We start from the raw sequence: 22,113 nt of genomic DNA, 5'->3' as shown, positions 1-22,113 counted from the left end.
AAGGTCCAGCCTAAGGGTGGGAATGAGGGCTCCAAAGAAGAATGGATTAGCAAGCCCAATTACTGTAGGCTACTTCAGGCAATATCTTCTTACCTGAAGTAGACAACTCGGTTCTTGAAAAACAGCCCAACACAGGAATGAATTGACCTGACACGTGTATGTTAATTCAATCTTCAGATTTCCATATAATACAATGTATTTGTCCCACTGTGTTTGAATCTATTTCAGAGGTTAGAATAGAATAGAATAGAATAGAATAGAATAGAATAGAATAGAATAGAATAGAATAGAATAGAATAGAATAGAATAGAATAACAGAACTGGAAGGGAGCTTGGAGGTCTTCTAGTCCAACCCTATGCTAAGGCAAGAAACCCCATACTATTTCAGACAAATGGTTGTCCAGTGCCTTTTTAAAAACTTCCAGTGTTGAAACATTCACAACTTCTGGAGACAATTTGTGCCGCTAATTGTTCTGTCAAGATATTTCTCCTTAGCTCTTTGTTGCTTCTCTCCTTGTTTTCCACCCATTGCTTCTTGTCCTGCCCTCAGGTGCTTTGGAGAATAGCTTGACTCCCTCTTCTTTGTGGCAACCCCTGAGATACTGGAAGCTGCTATCATGTCTCCCCTAGTCCTTCTTTTCATTAAACTAGATATACCCAGTTCTAGCAACTGTTCTTTATATGTTTTAATCTCCAGTCCCCTAATGCTTTGTTGCTGTTCTCTGCACTCTTTCTAGAGTCTCAACATCTTTTTTTTTCATTGTGGCAACCAAAACTGAATGCAATATTCAAAGCGTGGCCATACCAAGGCATTATAAAGTGGCATTAACACTTCATGTGATTTTGATTCTATCCCTCTGTTAATGCAGCCTAGAACTGTGTTGGCTTTTATGGCAGCTGCGGCATACTGCTGGCTCATATTTAAGTGATTGCCCCCCCCCACACACACACACACATACACACACACACACACACACACACACACACACACACACACACACCTACACCCCTCAGCAGCATATGTTGTTCTGCTAATCCCCCAAAATAAATCTTTCAGGTTGAAGAAGAGAGAATTAGCACAAGATCAGTCTGGGTTCTATTAAACCTAGTCTGAAGTTCTAATTATAAACCAGATAGTTCCAGGAACGTACAGTCATATGGCTGGATTTGTGCAGCATGCTATGCCTTAACAAAACACAAATTTCTGCATATGCATTTAACATGTTAACAAAACAATTGCTGCATATACATTGGAGATGAGATGAGACGTATTATTCATTCATAAAGCAATAGCTAAGTTTGTTGGAAGTTGAAGAGAAGGGAAAAAAATACTCTCCCATACTTCAGAGGAAAATAATGGGGAAGCTAATAAGAGTGCCAGAGGAAGAGCACCTGTAAACTTGTGTTTCAGAGAGGAAATCAAAATTAATTGACCAGCATATTCTTATCACTTTGGGGCATCAAGCCAGCCTTAGTATAACTTGTCTGCTCGAGAACAAACAGATCCTTAGCATCCATTTGCCTCATTGAACCAGGATTGTGGAAAATGCAATTGTTCCTAACTGCAACTCCCAGCATTCCTCACTACTACCATACTGGCTAGGCCTGCTGAAATCTGTAGTGCAACAAAACCATACCTTTATAATAAAGGTAATCCCTGTTTATCCTACAAAGTTTTATTATAGCCCAGATAAACCCAAAAGGATACAGAAGTTGAATGTAAATACCCAAATACGGCAACAAGAAGTAACTTAGGTGGATGACAGAGGACAGCATCTTAGTTGTGGATGTAATAAATGGCTTTGTCCTGTCATTGAATGGTAGAGGGACAAAAGAAGGGTGGGTAGCGTTCCGAGAAATGTGTTCCATAGAAAGCAGAGATGGAGACTTAATCATTTCCTTTTACAGAGCTGTGAGCTTTTATAACAAGTATCCACTTGAGAGCGGAGCGGTAGATTGAGAACATGAATAGTTTGCCTATGGGATACGGATTTTCTGGAGGTTGTCCCATAAGCTTTTGCCTTTAATGGAAGCTTCTCTTCCTGGCTGATAGTTTCCTCCATTTCCTTCTCCTGGAGAATATGATTGTTTTGATAGACCAGATGTGAATGAATGAATTAATTCTTTATTGGCCAGGTGTGATTAGACACACAAGGAATTTATCTTGCTGTGTATGCTTTCATATGCTGCATATGTGGCGATTCTGACCGACTCTCTGGGCTGCCCTGCTTGTATCCTCTCTTTTCAGATTGTCTCTTCAGCCTCCACAGACCTCCAGGACTATACCTATTACTTTGTGCCAGCCCCTTGGCTCTCCTTCAAGCTTCTGCGGCTGCTACAGTGTTACCCTCCCCCAGGTAACAAACAGGCTCAATTCCACCTGTGCTTTCTACAATTTTGTAAACAACAAACTAAAAGACTCAAGGTCCATCCCACCCCCGAAAGGACCTAATGGTAAAGACTTCAACAACGACACTATTAAAGCCAACCTCTTTAACACATTCTTTGGCTCAGTATTTGTAAACAACAATGGATCATGCCCAGTATTTCCTAGTCGAACCACAGACAACTACAATGATACATATCGATTTTACAGAAGACAATGTTGAAAAAGCACTAGGCAATCTAAAACCATTTCTATCTATTGGACCAGATGGAATATGTGCCTACTTCTTAAAAAAGCTATCCACTGCCATAGCTGAACCTCTAAGCATAATCTTTGAAAAATCTTTCAGGACCAGCATCTTGCCAAAACTATGGTCACAAGCCATGGTCATCCCCATCTTCAAAAATTGATACCTCAGACTAGTTGAAAATTACAGACCAATCTCTTTATGCTCCATCACCTGTAAAGTCATGGAATCAATTATTAACCAATCCATCATCCTCTACTTAGAAACAAACAACCTACTCTCTAATAAACAATTTGGCTTCAGGAAAAAACTATCATGTAATCTGCAACTCTTACATTGCAAAAACATACGAACTGCACAACTCGATCAGGACAAAGCAATAGATGCAATCTACATAGACTTCTGCAAAGCCTTTGATTCAGTGGTACATGACAAACTCTCCTAAAACTAAAATCTTACGATATCTCTGGACACCTGCATTACTGGATAGAAGAATTCTTGTCAAATAGACAACAAATGGTCAAAATTGGGAGCGCCCTATCAAATTCTGTACCTGTCAACAGTGGTGTTCCCCAAGGCAGTGTTCTAGGACCAACTCTTTTCATATTCTATATATAAATGACCTCAGTGATCATATCAAGAGCAACTGCATTCTCTTCGCTGATGATGTAAAGCTATTCAAAACCACAGAGAATACTGCTACCCTTCAAAAAGACCTTGACTATGTATCAGAATGGTCAAACAAATGGCAATGTCAAATCTCAACAAATAAATGCTCTGCCCTACATATTGGCAAAAAACAAATCAGAAAATAAAATACAGGCTGAATAGTCAAGACCTTGTTGATGAGCCAAACTCTGTCAAGGATCTTGGAGCACTCATCTCTAATGATCTAAGTGCTAGAGCCCACTGTAACAACATAGGCAGAAAGTCGTTAAGAGTTGTTAACCTAATCTTACGTAGCTTTTTATGTAGCTTTTTCTCTGGTAATATTACACTAATAACTAGAGCATACAAAACATTTGCTAGACTAATACTTGAATACAGCTCATCACTCTGGAACCCACGTTACGTATTTGATTAACACAGTTGAGAAAGTCTAGAAATATTTCACAAGAAGAGTTCTCCACTCCTCTACTCGTTGCAGAATACCTTAGGCCACCAGACTCGAAATTCTAGACCTAGAAAACCTAGAACTACGCCGCCTTCTGTCCGATCTAAGTATAGTATATAAAATCATACATTGCAATGTCCTACCTGTCAATGAATACTTCAGCTTCAACCATAACAACACAAGAGCAAACAATAGATACAAACTCAAGGTTAATCGCACCAAATTTGATTGTAGGAAATATGACTTCAGCAACAGAGTGGTTAGTGTCTGGAATACTCTACCTGACTCTCTGGTTTTTTTCCCCAAATCCCGAAAACTTAACCTTAGACTGTCTACTATTGACCTTTCCTAAGTTCTGTGTAAGGGGTGTGCATAAGCGCACCATCATGCCTACTGTCCCTGTCCTGTTGTTTTTTTCATTTTTTTTATTTTTCATATATGTATCCATAACTATATGTATCCATAACATAACTATGTTTTTACTTATACCTATTATCTTGTAAGCAATTGACAAAAATAAATAAAATAAAAGTCAAAGATAGTACTGGAATATGCCAACTTCCTGTGCTGTAGGATACTTGCTTAAACTTCTTGCTGATTTGCAGTTCTCTCCTTAATAAAAGGCATAAAAGCAACACATCCTTTTATTATTAATCTGTTTTACCTTGTTTTAACTCATCACAACATTTTTTATTTATAATTCAGGATAATTGACTGCTTTGAATGCATTTTTGACAAATAGATGGGATATGCATTTAATAAAAAAAAAGTTAGCTTCTTCATTTTTTCCTAGACCTAAGGAAGTCCCTTTTTCCTCCTGTATTAAAAAGCTTGCACAATTATGCTCATGCCCTCCCTATTCTACTCTTCCTCAGCACTTAATCATTGAAGGTAGAGATTCTGATAATACCTGTAAATTTTGTAGCATCCCCAAAACACTGAGCTTTGGTTGCATTTCTATATAGAGCCTTTCAGAATAACAGAGAATGGATGTTCCTAAACTTATGTGAAACTGGAATGAAATATAGATCATCCTTGATGGGTAGGAGAGATAGGATGACTGGCCAATAGGGACAAGCCAACAGAGGAGCTCAAGACAATGCATTCAAGACTTTCAGGGAACTGCTAAGAGCAGAGCAAGAAGGGAACCAAGCAGTGATAAAGCAAATGTGCTTTGCACACTGACAATCACCTCCAATATTTTGTTAAACTAAAATATTTGAAATACTTTTTATTTATTTGTCAATTACTGACAAGATAATAGGTATGAGTAAAAACATAGTTATGAATACATGGATACATATAAGAAAAATAAAAATATATAAAAGAAACAATAGGACAGGGGCAGTAGGTACGTTGGTGCACTTATGCACACCCCCTACAGACCTCTTAGGAAAGGGCTGAGGTCAATAGTAGACAGTCTAAGGTTAAAGTTTTTGGGGTTTGGGGAACCACAGTCAGGTAGAGTATTCCAGACATTGACCACTCTGTTGCTGAAGTTGTATTTCCTGCAATCAAGTTTGGTGCGATTAAACTTGAGTTAGTATTTATTGTTTGCTCTTGTGTTGTTATGGTTGAAGCTGAAGTATTCATTGACAGGTAGGACATTGCAATGTATGATTTTATATACTATACTTAGATCGGACGGAAGGCGGCGTAGTTCTAGGTTTTCTAGGTCTAGAATTTCGAGTCTGGTGGCATAAGTATTCTGCGATGAGTAGAGGGGTGGAGAACTCTTGTGAAATATTTCTAGACTTTCTCAACTGTGTTAATCAGATACATAATGTGGGTTCCAGACTGATGAGCTGTATTCAAGTATTGGTCTAGCAAATGTTTTGTATGCTGTAGTTATTAGTGTAATATTACCAGAGAAAAAGCTACGTAAAAAGCTACATAGGATTAGGTTAACTCCTCTTAATGCCTTTTTGGCTATGTAGTTATAGTGGGCTCTCGCACCTAGGTCATTTGAGATGAGTACTCAAAGATCCTTGACAGAGTTTGGATCATCAACAAGGTCTTGACTATTCAGCCTGTATTTTATTTTCTGATTTGTTTTTTGCCAATATGTAGGACAGAGCATTTATTTGTTGAGATTTGACATTGCCATTTGTTTGACCATTCTGATACATAGTCAAGGTCTTTTTGAAGGGTAGCAGTATTCTCTGTGGTGTTGAATAGCTTTACATCATCAGCGAAGAGAATGCAGTTGCTCTTGATATAATCACTGAGGTCATTTATATAGAGTATTTGTTTCTAAGTGGAGGATGATGGAGTGGTTAATAATTGATTCCATGACTTTACAGGTGACGCAGTATAAAGAGATTGGTCTGTAATTTTCAATTAGGCTGGCGTATCCCTTTCTGTGACTATAGTGGCAAGGAACTGGTCCTGAAAGATTTTTCAAAGATTATGCTTAGAGGTTCGGCTATGGCAGTGGATAGCTTTTTTAAGAAGTAGGCACATATTCTGTCCGGTCCAATAGATAGAGATGGTTTTAGATTGTGTAGTGCTTTTTCAACATTGTCTTCTGTAAAATTGATATGTATTAGATCATTGTAGTTGTCCGTGATTCAACTAGGAAATACTGGGCATGATCCATTGCTGTTTACAAATACTGAGCCAAAGAATGTGTTAAAGAGGTTGGCTTTAATAGTGTCATCGTTGAAGTCCTTTCAGGGGTGGGATGGACCTTGTGTCTTTTAGTTTGTTGTTTATAAAATTGTAGAAAGTGAGGGTGGAATTGGTGTGTAGAAGGTCTTCTTCTTGTTTAATGTGATAATTGGTGCATTCAGTTTTTATCTGGTGGCATAAATTTTTGTATCGGCTTTTGAAGTTGGCAATGTGACCAGATTTGTTTTTCCGCCAAAGTGATTTCTTTGTGGATTGAAGCTTCCTTATTGTTTTGGGTAATTTGTTTTTTCTGGTTTTGGGGGTTGTTAATGGTACATATAGTTTGATGAATCTTTTGACTTCAAGTAAAAATATGTTTTAATGGTCTTCTACAGTATTGTATCCAGAGAATAGAAATTGCCAATCAAGGGATGAGAGATCATTGTCTATAAGATCATAGTTGCCTTTTTTGAAGTTATAATTGGGGATTTCGTTATTGTGGTGATTTTTGTGTGGATGTATGTTGAGGCAAAGTCAATCATGTTGTGGTCACTGTTGGAAAAAGGTTCTTTAATTTGTATTCCATAAATTGAATTCCAACTATTGCAGAAGATGAGATCAAGGCAGTTGTTAAGTCTAGTGTTGTTGGTTACTAGTTGTTCTAGTCCCAGATTTGTTACTGCATTGTAGAAGTTTTCATGTATGGGTTCATTCATACATTCGTTAAGGGTCCAGTTAATATGAGATAGATTGAAGTCACCAAGAAAGATAAAAGGGTGTGGGCAGGATGCTGCCCATGTTAGTAGTGTATTTAGCTTGTTTGCATGTTCAGTGTCATAATCAGGGGCTCTGTAACATAGTAAGAACCAAAATGTGATATTTAAGGACAGTTCACAGATGATGGTCTCAGGAAGAGCAAGCTCTTGGGTAATTTGGATGTTTTTTAGATGTAAGGACTTTTTATAGAAAATAGCAACACCACCTCCTCTATGGATTTCACAATCTGATCGGTAAACATGATAGTCTCTTACTGTGGTAATGGAGTCAGGGAGAGATGCGTTGAGCCATGTTTCACAGACAAATATGTCAAATTTAGCCGTATTTAGTAAGAGGAGAAATTCAGGTATTTTATTTACAAGGCTTCTTGCATTGAATAGCTTGCATTTAAGGCCAGTTGTGGTTGGAATAGAGGTAGTTAGGGGCATGCTTGCCTTGTTTTGAGTGATGTTGGATTGGATGGGGTGGGGTTGGATGTGGAGTTGTGGGTTGTGTGACTTTCTTTTGATGCAATCAGCTCTGTAGTCAATGTATAGACTTTTGGTAAACTGATGTCATATTAGAATTGGAACTTTTGGAAAACTGATGACATATTAGAATGGGAACAAAATTCAGAACAGGTAGCTTTGCAGATTGAAGATGGATCTGCTCCAAATCTCCCAGATCTTGATCTTGCCTATACTGACTTAGGGTCAAAAGAAAACTCCAGAAAGGCTGCACTCTGAAATCGTTTTATTGGGGGCAGGAAAGTCTGGCTTAATTTACTCTGTGCCTCACTGTATCGTGATCTTCTACAAATGCTGACAGCTGGGGCATATGCCTTCTGATTGCGCCTGCTGCTTCAGCTCCTCCAAAATTGGTGCTGTCGCATGCTCGAACATCTTTTGCAGCACCTCTGTATTCACAATGCTGTAGCTGTGGGTGGGAAATGAACCAGGAAGTGAAATAAAGAGTCAATTGGAAAAAGTACTGTTAGCGGGGGGGAGAAGGAAGGGGAGAGGGTATGAAAATTCTAAGCTTAAAGAGGATTTTTAAAAATCCATTTAAAAACCAGCTCCTCTTGATTCTTCTAAACATGCATGCCATTATCATGAGCTTTAGCAACTTGACCTTTTTCAAAGAAATGGAAACAGATGTTCTCAGGAATATAAAGTCAATGCCAGATACTTGATTTTGTAGAAAGCTCCATTTTCAGCAGCAGCCAATTAACTGCTCATGTGAATAATCAATTTACTGGCTTCTGTAGTACTGGACCTACTCTTCTGTGAACTGGAAAATTGAAATTACTTGCTAGTCCTTGAAAGGAAATCTGTAATATTAAGTCTGTGTTTTTGGTTAACATACTGTTGATGGACTGCTTAAGTAAGGGTTTTTTGGGGTAATAATGGAGAAATCTTAAAGAATTTGTTCTCATTCATCATGTCCATCCAATAAGAGAATGTTTCTCACCCTTGGTAATGTCAAGCTGTAGAGGCTTTAGCTAATGAAAACTGGGGAATTCTGGGAATTAAGATCCATACAGCAGAAAATCGTTAAGTTTGAGAATCACTACAATAAGCTATGACAAAGGTAAGCATGCTCAGAGACCCCTCACTTAAGTTGCATTATTTGGAGATCCAAGACTACTTTTTCATTGTGCCTGTCCTCTTGCACACCATTCTTCCAAAGATTCAGATGGCCCTAACTGTATCTTTCAAAGGCTTTTCCTCGGACACTGGCTATGGAGGTTTTCTCCCAGTTGACTGTTTCTGGATTGGTTTGGGTCAATAAAGCTATTTTGGAAATATATTTTATTGTATTTTAATATTGAGGGATCTATTGTTTTTTGGGGAGGGGTGCGTGCACTGCTCTGGTTCGTATATCAACTGGACAGCTATTAAATTGATTTAATTAGTCAATCAATCATATTAAGCCATAATGTGGTAAGTTTGGTTTATCTCAGTTTTTGTGGCCCATGGGGATTACCAAATCCAGCACTCCATCTGCCATGCCCAAAACATCACAGAATGTCACAATTTAAAGGCAGAATGCCAAATTTTAATGCTTTAGTAAAAAAAATGGCAAATAAGATGGGAATGGGAGTCTGAGCCCAGAAGATGAAATACATTTATATTAGTTAACAATTTCCTTCGACAGAAGCAGCAAAAACCTCTCTATAACTTACTTGGATAAGCAAGTCACTGGAAGATTTCTTGTAGCCCACCAGAAGGCTGGAAATTCAAGCAGTAATCCAGGCCTACCTTTGATTTATGTCTTAATGTGTGTATGTAGCTAATGCAGATAGTCCTAGTTAATGACCATATCACTCATATTTTGGATGCTTGCAGGGTCCCAATTGTGGGACCATAATTTTCTGTGGGTTTTTAAATGGATTTCTGGCATTTACTTCTTGGTTCTGGTAAAAATGCCCATTGAATAACATTGATCCACTTAACAACTGTGGTGTTTAAAAACTGTGTTTTTTGCTTAATAGCCTCCACAAAAAAATGTTGTAAAATCAAATGTGGTCAGATGGTGACCTGCTTAACTACTGACATGATTTCTGACTATATAATTCCAGGTTCAATTAGTCATACAGTAAATCAAGGCCTATGCTTTCTTTAATAAATTGTGATTAAGACAACCATTATTTAGAAGCTTTATGACATTGGCCTCCATGAAATCAAGGAAATTAAACTTATTGCCCTAATCTATGCATCCTTTTTTAAACTAGCCTTTGATTTTCATTATTGGGTTAGCCTATATTCTTCAATTCTGACTCCAAGGTTTGAAATAGGTACCTGGAACATCTAGCACAAGTAGGAGGAGGCCAATTAAGCGCTTCTATGTTCTTGAGTGTACCAAGATACTGGGATACATCTTCCAAGAGTGGATTCACCTGCCAGAGCCCATCCAGGTCTACACGGAGCTGAGTTAAAGATATTGATGCCCGCTTTGCCCTGGCATGTGAAGAAAATGACAGTAGCAATAAGTAAATATAGCAAACATCTACAAATTTCAAATTCAAAGCCCTGTAACAGCTGAGACAGATGCAAGTTTGTGTCTCCACACCAATCTTGGCTCTAGGAAACATCATCTTTTAAATCTAGTACTTCTTTCATTGGGAATAAGAGACCACAACTCAGAAGAACCTAAAAGCACTGGAGATTGGAGGAGAGACATGGCTGTCCAGCTTCAAGAAAAGATACTCTTTGCTCAGCAAAGGCACATACATGGCAGAGACTTCATCCAGTTCCTCCCGCAGCATCCTGAGTGCTTGGCCTTGTTCCACTTGTGTCCTTTCATTCTGGGGAAGCACTCCTTCCAAGCGTATCCCCAACTGGGCCAATAGCCGCAACACCTCCTTCTGGGCTAGCTCCAGCATGCATTTCCTTGAGTGAGATGTGATAGAAAGAGGCCAGGTTGGAGGATATCTTGGTGCCTCCAACAAAATCAAGACTCCTTCCCTCTCCTTCCCTCCTCAGAGAGGTACCAAGAGAGCAACAGTGTACTTCTGGAGATCACTCTCCCCAAGGATGGGCAACCTTGGGGATCATGCTACTTATGAGGTACAAAAATTGTTTGGAGACCCCACTCGCCATCCCCTATTCCAGCAATTGCCATGAGGTCTTACCAACGAAAGTCTTCTACTTGAACCTGTTGCTGTAAGTTACGCAGTTTCTTCTAAACAGAGTAGGGGAAGTGACAGGGAAAGAACAAGATTAACTTGGGGTATTTAGTATATGTAAACTTGGTTCTTTCTGGGAAAGGCTAATATAGAACAAGTTACCCTTGCTGGTGGTTTAGTATGTGTGTCTCAATTACTTTGATTTCCCTTGGGGGCATATGGTGGGCATGGCTCAAAGAAGTCAACATGGCAGCTGTGATCACTTGATTAAATCATGTCCATTTTGTTATGTCCATTGCAACAAGCTTAAAACTGGGCCAGGACTCCAATTATGTGATTCCAATTATCTTATTTAACAGGCTGATCTCCTGTGTTCAGTTTCTTTATTTCCTTTCCTTCCTGCCCAACGGGCTGCTGGAACAATTGGTCACCTTGGCTTGGCTGCAGATGTGGTACACAACTGGGCTAAAGCAAGAGAAGGAACACATTATTTATCTAACAAAGGTTCACCTCAAAGTGAACCTTTAGAAAATACAATTCAGCAAAATCTTCAGAAGAATGCAGTCTTGTGCTGCTTTCTTTGTGAGTGCTGATAATGAAATCCAAATAATTCCAAACCTTTCAAATTTAATAAGAGGGTAAATGAAAGGGACAAACTGCAGGATCACTTAGAGCATGTAAAAAAAGAGATGGTTGTGCCAGAAACCAGAGGATGGGCGAGATGGAGAATTTGCATCATCCTTTCCTCCTCCTCCTCCTCTTCCCTATTTAGGAGTCTACAGAGGATAATAACTTAATATTGCTATCTTGACACTTAACCATATAACACTCAGATAACCCACCAGGAAATATGACCATAACTAACTATGGTGATTAATTAGATTTCTACTCCAACTTTGAATGAGAAATTGAAGCTGGCAAGATTACTTCTAACTTTTCTGGTTTCTTCCAGGGGTATTCCTTTCAGGGGGCTGGGCTAACAGAGGAAAGTACAGGTCTAAAGACACCAGTCTCTCCCTCTCTCAGCCCAGCCCTCTCAAAGGGATATGGTTGGAAGAAACCAATTATATGTATGTCTCTAAGTCTATAAGAAGCCACAGTCTCTTCAGTGCCAGTCCAAAGTTAACCCCTACACAATGCTGGTGAGACTTTAAAAGCAAAATCTTAGAAAAGGTAACAACAAATCATTTTCATATTGCTGTTAAAACCTATATCACAAGGAGTTGAGCATGGTTGAGGGTGCTTATTTTTCCTGTGCACAGCTCCTCCAAATTTTCCAACAATCACCTTGTGCAGTATGCGAGCATGAGAGAGAGAGCTTTGATGGTTGACCTTGGACCTGAATTATAATCTCCTTAATCCCTAGTAGGCAATGGCTCCCTTTTGGTAAAAGGTTCGTGATATTTTTTTATTGGAAAGAGAATCACTTGACAAAGCTGGAAAAAAGGCTCAAAAGAGATAGGAGCAAAAATTGGTGTCTTCTCTCTCACCTCGAAGAGGGTTGAGTTTTCTTCCAGCACACTGGTCTTTATTTCAGCATCCTCCACAGATTTTGTCACTTTTTGGCAGCTTTCCTTCAAGAAATTTCAGAGGGGAAGAAACTCAGATGGCCAAGCATTAAGCAAATGGCATTAGTTTAAAAAGGATTTGCATTCAACGTGGTACATTTTCTATAAAAGTCTTTTCAAGAAATTGTGATACAGAAGAAGCTGAAAATTCTCCCACTTTTCTTTTTTACTAATGATAAATTTGGGAAATATATGTGTAAATATTTCTGACTATCTTCTCAACTTGATTGCACCACATGCAAAATGACTCTTATTGAGGAAGGTCTGTATTGGGGGGCGCATGAAGTTAATAATAAATTAAAAGAAAAGCAAAATCAGATGAGCATCCAGGCTGCTTGCCCAAACAAATGCTAGGCCCAACAAAAAGATATTGGAATTATTTTATAAGTATTATAGGAAGCCCACAATGGAATTATTTTCTGCAACCTTATAGGAAGTCCACCGTGGAGCTAAACAGTGTATGTATACTACTATGATTCCTTTGCTTTTGAATCAAGTGCTACCTCAGGTAGACATCTCAGCGTGGCCTGCAGACGCATCCCTGAAGTTAGAGAAGTGCCAGTAATAACCAGGACTTTGTGTTTGGCTTAAAGTTTGGCTGCTGTACTTCAATACCAGCTCATTTTTCCTCTGGATACAGAGGATGGAAGAGACAATGTGATAAATCTGAAGTAGCAGACATAGACCAGACTAGATGTTCTAACAGAACAGACACTTTCCGTTCACTAGAGAAAGATGAAAAGTATCATCTTCAAGTGGAATATGCATTTAAAAGATATACAGACAGACCCCAAGCACATGAAGAGTATAAATGTTCCTGGGGAAATTTAGCAAGAGAGCCTGTTAATCTACTGTAGCACTAAAGAGACCAGTGTTTTATGCATTTAAATAACTACCATCATGTCATACAGTAGCAATTGGGCCAATCACATTATTTAAAGAGCCATAAGATCTAGTTGTTTTTGGTGAGGAAGGGGAAAAGAAGCATTTTTACTTGTTAATTATTAGAACAATACTAATTCAGGGCAAGATAATTATCTAGTAAAGCAGCAACAGGTATATGGGCTGGGCTTGTAATTCATTTCCTCACCCGTTGGCTAGAAGTATCATCTTCATCTTCTGACCAAGCTGGCTTGATGGGAAGCAGAGGATCCCGTCTTTCATCTCCTGCTCCCCACGGCAGGCCCTCATTATCTGTGGATTCATTCTCACTGATGGAATCATCATGTTCCTCATCAGTTAGATTCAGGAGAGAAACATTAGTAGAAGCAGAAGAACGCTTCAAGTTCAGATTAGGGCTTTCACTGGTAATATGGGGCTCAAATCTGGAAAAAGTACACATATTATTCTTAGATAATGGTAATGGACTACTTTTTTCCTTACATAACATATAGCAGAGAGGTAGTTTTGATAATTTACTATAAGAAGGAGCCTTGTGATGCCTCAATGGCTAATATAGTTTTTGGCAGCCTAAGCTTTTGGGAACCAAAAACAACTCTTGGCTGGTAGCAATTTTATAATTTTTTTGCCATGCTTTTTAAAATACCCTTCCTGAGCAAACATATGTCAGTACATGTAGATATTAAAATAACGACAAAATCCTAGCTCAGCTCTCTCAAACATGATGCTTTCCAGGTTGTGTTTGTTGTTAGCATCCTCAATTTATGGGATTACTATATGGAAAGTCTGGGATATCATCCTGGAAATTTTGAGAATTGAAATACAACGCATTATTAGAACACCTGGTTTTACTTATGTATTGCATATACTACGATCAAGTTAACACATTTTGGGTGACTCATATACTATCCTATCCCTCTATCAATAAATATAAGCAACATACTATTCCAAAGAGATAGGTCAACTATCAAAAATACTCTCATCCCATCACTGCTTGAAATGGCGGGGGAGTCCAAAGAAGCCCCTCCCAGATAGGACCCGCAATATTTATGTGAAGAAGATGGTTCATAAAGTAGTACAACCCAACAGGGGGAAGATTTTATAGATTAAAGCAAGGATTGTATACAGGGAATTTTATTGTTAACCAATGCATAATTCACAGCCCAATGCTACACTGCTGAAGCAGATCGCAGCTTGCAGCCTTTGGGTACCAACTCGAGTTTTAATAATCTTTAAATGCAGCCCACACAGAATATATTGGAATAAATAATGTTGAGGTAATGAGGATAAGAATGCCTACTGTCAATGTCTTCCACTGCCAAGGACAGAACAGAAACACTAGAACAGAAACACAGAACACAAACACAAAAGCTTTCCTGGTAACAGAATCCACCTGTTAATCATACAGAAGGATCCCTATTTTTATCCTAGTTCTATCAAGTCAACACTGGAGCACAAAATAATGCCAATTGTTTCTGAACAAGCAATAAATAACTTCTGCTTGCTGTGATTCAGTTGAACTTAATTTCTTGCCATTCCATTTGGTCTGTCACTTTTCCCATTCTGCGTGAGGATCTCCTGTACATTTCTTGCTATGTTGAGGCCATAAAGTTTGGTGTCATTATGCATAGTACATACTTTTGAACTCTTCCCTCCAAACCATCAAATGACCTTTCCCAGTGGTTTCATTTAAATAACAAATGGGAGAGATCAGAGGAGAATCAATTCCTGGGGCACTGCACATTCAAGTGCCCTATAGTGTCACTTCTCTTGACGCTACAAATATAACCTAAGAGTGGTACCACTGCAGAATAATGCCACCCATACACACACACACACACACACACACACACCTCTCTTAGATAGTTCAGAAAAATATCATGGTACAGAACATTAGTGAGAAGTTTAATTGTAGAGGAATTCAAACTTCTGGTTGCAAAATTAATGTGAGAGACTCCTGTCTGCTACCTCAGAGTTCACAAGATCAAATCCCAAAGGACCTTTTTAGATGCTTTCTCAGCCAATCTGTTGGATTCTACACATAAGGAATCCAAGTTAGCTCAAAGTCTATAGAAAAGGCTATATTTTAAAAAAGTCATCAGGGAAAATAATTCAAGCACATACAAAGCCAGGATTTCTGAGATCTCAGTGATAACCATCTTAAGGTGCAATTTCTTATCTAGCTGAGTGAACAAACATTTCACATAAGAAAGAGTATTTAACAACCATGTATATATAAAACCTGGATTTTTCTCCAGCACTATAGTTGGGACCAGAAAATGAAGAAAAGAATGGGTTTCCCACCCCCACACTTGCTTGGGCAGGAATTAGAAATGATTTTTTTTAAAGGAGCAGTGATTCATATGCTTTGCAAGAAAAGTAAACTAAAGTGTGAGCTCCTGAGTGTGAATCAGCATAATATATGCATAAGGGCTGACTGGCTTTTGAGTTGCATGTTGTTGGAACAAAAAGTCAATTTGATTTGATAGAATCAAATTGATTTGATTTGATAGAATCAAATGTGTGCTGCTGCCAAATACCTCCCCCCAGGCTAGATGAATTCCCACAATACCTATCCAGTTATTGTCAGCAATAATTACTGTTATGCTACCTGCTCTAGATCAGATGAGATTTGTTACCTACTTAGTCTAATGTTGGACTACAAACTTTCATTATTCTCAGGCAGCTTGGCCATGCAGGCTACAAATTCTGGAAACTATAGTCCAACAAAGCTGGAGTCTGAGGGCAGCAGCTCTCCATAATCCAGAGATAAAAAAGATTATTATTTTTTTTTTTGCATCATCCGCTTTGGTCCTTTCAGCTGAAGATGTCTAGGACTGAATCTGGAAACGTTTGTAAGCAAACAGATGCGCTACTGAGCACACTCACACATTTCCCTGTATATTCCCACATGCTGCAACAAATACACTGAACTCAACCTCCATTCTTTTTCTTACCAGGTCACTCACCCATGGAAAGGGATAGCTTTCTTCTTTTGGGGGATGTCAGTAGACTTTCCAAATTCCTCCTTGCTGCCCTGAGCCTGACTCTCAATTCCAGTTGGTGTGTCTCCAGCCTCATTTATTTCTTTGAATTGCCAGATGGTCTTCACCATGTTGGCCATTATTGGATTGGGGGTTAATACCTGATTTGAGCACAAATTTTCTTGTCTGCACCTGGGAACATCTATCAGTTATAATCCAGTCTGCTCTCCAAGTGGTGCAGGGATCTCCCAGCTGCTCTTATGACCTCACAACAGTTGCCATGGGTGACAATCATGTGACCCCATTTTTCCATCAACAGTTTATATCACAAGCATTCTATGATGTCAGTATAGCATTCAATGGAAAGAAAATTAATCCAAGACTGTAATCCTGACATCAAAGAAACTCATTGATATAGTTAAATCATATTGAACTGCATTATGGCTTAGTTATATGTGAAATGAAACATTATTTAAAAAGTTCAAACCAATGTATTTAAATGAAATTGTCTTTTTTTATACAAGATTCATTTGGTGAAGGATCCCCGCCTGTCTTCCCCATAGCTGCAAGCACTTATAGTTTCAGATATCAGAGATAAATACAGCCAAGGTGCACAAGAGGCTGGCTGGTGCATACACACACACACCTCAACTTGTCCAAGCACCGGCCGCATGCATGTGCATATACATGTAGCTTGACTCCTAATGGAGCTGCATGTGCATGCATGTTGACCCGCTGCTCATGTGAGTTGAGCTATGCATGTGTGCACCAGTCTGCTGCTTGTGCGATCCCGGTTACAAGTAGGCCACAGGCTGTGGTGGGATTCAGCCAGTTCGCACCACTTCGGGAGAACTGGTTGTTAACTTTCTGAGCAGTTTGGTGAACTGGTTGTTGGAAGAAATCATTAGGGCAGAGAACTGGTTGTTGAATTATTATTTTTTTTTGAAAACAATTTTATTGGTTTTTTAACAAACAAACAAAACAGACAAAACATAAAAGCATCAGCTCTCTTCCATACTTATATACAAACAGTGTGTCGGTTGGTTCATCAGTTTTGTGCATTCATTTCGTAGTCTCAATTACAATTATGTTACATAATAACTCTTATTATCAGTCCAAACTTATATACCCTCATATCATTATTAAAAAAAAATCATTTGACTATACTTTTATTCATTCATACTTTATGAGATAACTATAATTTAAGTAATTTATTCTATAACAAATCATATAATCATACCAATTCTATCCTAAAAAAAAGCACTTTATAGATGTAGTGTCAAGTAGCAAAAGAGAAAAAAAAACAAGGATATTCCTTATTACCTAACATTCTAAATATTCTATTTTTGTATTTCATCGTCCAGCCATTGATAGAAAAGGTCCAAAATTTTATAAAATTATTTATCTTCTTGCTCTCTAATTTCAAATGTCAATCTACTCATCTCAGCACATTCCAATATTTTCTTAATAATTTCTTCCTGCAATGGAATTTTCTCATTTTTCCAATTTTTTGCAAATACAATCCTAGCCGCAGTTAATACATTTACAATCAAATATTTCAAGTCTTTACTCTATAAATCTGGTAGGATTCCCAATAAGAAAAGCTCCGGTTTCAAATCTATATGTTTCTTTGTCATTTTTTCCAACCACATGCGGATTTTAGTCCAGTATTTTCTAGCATCCTCACAAGTCCACCACATATGGTAATATGAACCAGGTATCTGATGACATTTCCAACATTTTTCCAATTTATTCTTAAACATTCTTGCTATCCTTGTCGGGGGGAAATGCCACCTGTAAAACATCTTATACAGATTTTTTTAATAAGCTGTAGACATTGTCATTTTATAATTTTGCGACCATAATTTCTGCCATTTCTCTAAATCAATCCCATATCCAAAATTCCTCCCCCAAGCAATCATAGTTTCTTTAACGTGTTCTTCCTCTAGCTTAATTCCCAATAAGTAACCATATAGTTTTTTAATCACCTTTTCATCAGTACCTGTCAAAATCTTATCTAAATCAGTCTGTTTATCATAAAATCCTTCTGTTTTGGAATCTTCATCATACCTTGAATGTATTTGCACATATGAAAACCAATTCATCTTTATACCTTGTTCCTCTAAATTTTGTATCGATTTAAGTTCACCCTTTTCATCTAATAATTCCCCATATCTAACTGTTTGTTCCTTCTTATAAATTATAGGATAAGAAAATGCTTCTATCGTCGATAACCAAACTGGAATTTTCAAATAACATTGTTTTTTTATCTTCTCCCAATTTAGCCACAAAGACTCCCGTATATAATGTCTTCTAAAATAGCCCTGTGTTTTGGTTCCCTTGTACCATAGAAAAGCATGCCAACCCAACAACAAATCATGACCTTCTAATGTCAACAATCTAGTCTTCCTTAATGTATCCATTCCTTAACCCACATCAAATTTGCAGCTTGGTAGTACAACTCCCAATTAGGCAGGCCAAACCCTCCTCTAGTTCTGGCATCTTGCAAAAGCTTTAGCTTTATCCTCGCTTTCTTACCTTGCGATATATATACTTCAACACAATTTTATTTAGGTCCTCAAAATAGTCTTTTCCAAGCCTAATTGGTATTCGGAATTGGTATTCATCGGATCTCCCTATTGGATCCGATGAATCTTAATGTCAAATAAGTCTCTTCTGCAGCTCTGCATTTTCAATTGGACATGGTTTCCCAAGAAGCCCACCTAAGCCAGCCTCCCCCATGCCCCTTCGGTTTGAATGTCTTGATCGATTTTAAGAAATGTCAGTCAAAGGCTGCCTCACCCATTTCCTCTTAGGCTTGAGGGATGTTCTTACGAAATCAAGTGGAATCGCAGCTCGCTGCTGGGTGGGGAAGAGTTCTTGGGATCTGTTATTGGGCGAGAAGTCCACGTTGGGATCATCATCAAATTTCAGCTGATTGGCTTCGGAAAAAAAAGGCATAACGAGCAAGGATGGCCGGATGTTTCTGTCCTCTATTCAAAGTTGCCAGTTGGGCAGTCTTCCCACCATGTAGGCTTGTTTTGGAGAAATGTTGCAGGAAATTTTTAGTTTTTCAGGTTAATTGGGGCTGTTTTGAATACTTTTAAAGGGTTTTCATATGGGACGATATAGCAAACTGATGAATAATAACTGCAAAATGTATTCCAGGGGTGTAGATGATGCTGGTGCACTGAGTCAGTCAGCCTCTTCCCCTCTCGCTGCATCGCTGGTCCCTCATTCTCCAAATCGAGATTCTTCTTTCTCTTTTCCCGCTTTCCACCTCCTCTCCCAAGGACCTTTTGCAAAAATGGAGAGGGAGGGGGGTTTCACCCTTGCAACCTCCAACATCCCTCTCCTTAATATTTGGATCCCTCAACCTTTCCTGAATTCCTGACATCCAGATGCCAAAGTTTTCACACACACCCCGGATTTTTTACTCTTGCCGCCTCCTCTTTGTGGCAGGTCTACTGCCACTGCTGTTTACCCAGACCAGCTCAGTTTCACATCTCCTGCCCTGAGATGGTGCCTATCCCACTCCGGTGCATAGCCATAAAGCAGTCACCGACTGGCAAAGGGAAGCCCGGTGCTGCTGATGGGCATGAACCAGCTCCCACTTCATCTTACCCTTTGCTTGCCTGGCCCACACGCAATTCCCACGCCTGCCCAGAGCTGGAGGATGGAGGTCAATTGATGGAAATTTTTGGGGTATTTCGAGGTTATTTTTAAGGTCATATTGGTCTACAAAAAAACTAGGCATTTGGCAATGCTGCTTCCAGTTCCTTCTGTCTCCTTTAAGAGCAGAATTCATTGGCTTACAAATGGACCTATTTGATTATTGTATCATGAGAACTAAATAGCATACATATACAGGTAGTCCTCAACTTACATAGTAGTGACCATTCAAAGTTACAACGGCACTGAAAAGGTGACATGACTGTTTTTCACACTAACAACCATTGCGGCATCACCCCACGGTCATATAATTAAAACTCAGACACTTGGCAACTGACTCATATTTATGGCGGTTGCAGTGTTCCAAGTCATGGGACCTCCTTTTGTGAATGTCTTACTGAGCAACAAAAATTTTGGGCTCAATTGTGATCATAAGTTGAGGACTCCTTTTTTTAGAATCGGCCACAATGCTATATATTCTCCAGCATTTTAGAATTCTAAATTCTACTTTGAGGTGTTTTTGCCCCATCACTTTTTTTTCCTGTTGGAGGATGTTTTTTCAGCAATATGTTTAATAAATCATTATTCCTGCCTTTCCATGTAAGACTTAATGAAGTCTTACCAGGCAATGAATACTTCAGCTTCAACCATAACAACACAAGAGCAAACAATAAATACAAACTCAAGGTAAACTGCACCAAACTTGATTGCAGGAAATACGACTTCAGCAACAGAGTAGTCAATGTCTGGAATACTCTGCCTGACTCTGTGGTTTCTTCCCCAAACCCCAAAAACTTTAACCTTAGACTGTCCACCATTGACCTCACTCCTTTCCTAAGAGATCTGTAAGGGGCGTGCATAAGCATGCCAATGTGCCTACTGTCCCTGTCCTATTGTTTCTTTTATATATTTTTTATTTTTCTTATATGTATCCATGTATTCATAACTATGTTTTTACTTATACCTATTGTCTTGTAAGCAATTGACAAAATAAAAAATAAAATAATAATAAAAAAACTAAGGAAACTGAAAGCATTGTTGTTTTTATTATTATTGTTTTATATTTATTTAATTTATATCACCTATTTGCCCACGGTGACTCAAGGCAGCTTACACAATGTAAAATCATATTTTAAACAAAAAATAAAAATAAAAACAATAAGAACTAACAAAAAGAATCAAATAAGTTAGTAAAGCACAATAGAACAAAATTTGGGAAAACAAAAAACAAAACAAAACAAAAACAAAAACCAACTCCCACCCCCCACCCCAATGACAGCGGATCAAGCTAGCCATTTGATGGGTTCCATCCAGGGGTGGAATTCTACAAGTTTGCACTTATTTGCTAGAACCAGTTGTTAACATTCTAAGCAGTTCAGAGAACCGGTTGTTAGAAGAAATTACTGACCTAATCCTGTAAGGAAGGCAGGAAGGAAACATTCTGGTGTTGCTTACAGAAACTGCCTCTCCATTAACCCTTATTGCATTCTTGGCAGGACTAGACTTCCTGTCTCAGGAATTTCTCTGGAGTTCTTTTCCCCTCCTTTGCTGGTACTTTGCTTGTGTGGAGTGACCATTCAAAGTTACAAAGGCACTGAAAAAAGTGACTTATGACCATTTTTCACACTTACTACTGTTGCAGCATCCCCACAGTCATGAGAGGCCAGGTGAGGAGATCCGTGCCTCAATGTGAGCGATATTGAGTTGGCCACATCCAGCCAATAACATGACCACCAAGCCATGTCCACCCAGTCACATGACCACCAAGCCATGCCCACCACGAAAGCCATGCCCATAGAACCGGTTGTTAAAAATTTTGAATCCCACTCCTGGTTCCATTCCTCTCTGGGTTCCCCAGGTCCGCTGGAAAAACCAGGTCTTCAGTGCCTTTCAGAATAGTATTAATGAGGGGTGCATTCTAATCTCTGGGGAATGATGTTCCAGAGAGATCGAGCCACCACAGAGAAGGCCCTTCTTCTTTATTTATGTCCCACCTTTATTTTTTTTATAAATAACTGAAGGCAGTAAACATACCTTATACTCCTTCCTCCTACAACCACCTTGTGAGATGATTTGGACTGAAGTGACTGAGTCTTTTGGTTTTTAGCCTGGAGCTTTAACCACTAGAGTAAACTGGTTCTTATCTCTTCTTTTAGGATAGCAATGTGCTTATTTATTTACCTGTTGCTTTCTTCATTTATTTAAATGCATTCATCTCTCTACATAAGTTCCTTGAATGCAGCTTCAA

The 22,113-nt window shown here is 38.7% G+C and overlaps 1 protein-coding gene across 1 annotated transcript; it reads right to left on the bottom strand.

Moving 5' to 3' along the window:
- Positions 1 to 7,925: 7,925 nt before the first annotated feature.
- On the bottom strand, positions 7,926 to 16,336 carry LOC113442846 (testis-specific serine kinase substrate-like). The gene is made up of 7 exons (XM_026710660.2): positions 16,179 to 16,336; positions 13,400 to 13,634; positions 12,232 to 12,315; positions 10,748 to 10,797; positions 10,347 to 10,505; positions 9,915 to 10,073; positions 7,926 to 8,049 (listed from the first exon to the last, which is right to left on the bottom strand). Exons 1-7 carry the CDS (start codon positions 16,331 to 16,333, stop codon positions 7,926 to 7,928), a joined length of 966 nt encoding a protein of 321 aa, XP_026566445.2. The 5' UTR covers positions 16,334 to 16,336.
- Positions 16,337 to 22,113: the final 5,777 nt, after the last annotated feature.

Source organism: Pseudonaja textilis, chromosome Z (genome assembly GCF_049901715.1).
Source record: "Pseudonaja textilis isolate UNSWEBS1 chromosome Z, rPseTex1.2, whole genome shotgun sequence".
NCBI lineage: Eukaryota > Metazoa > Chordata > Lepidosauria > Squamata > Elapidae > Pseudonaja > Pseudonaja textilis.
The sequence above is the reverse complement of the archived record's forward strand: the minus strand, read 5'-3'. Positions and strand labels throughout refer to the sequence as shown.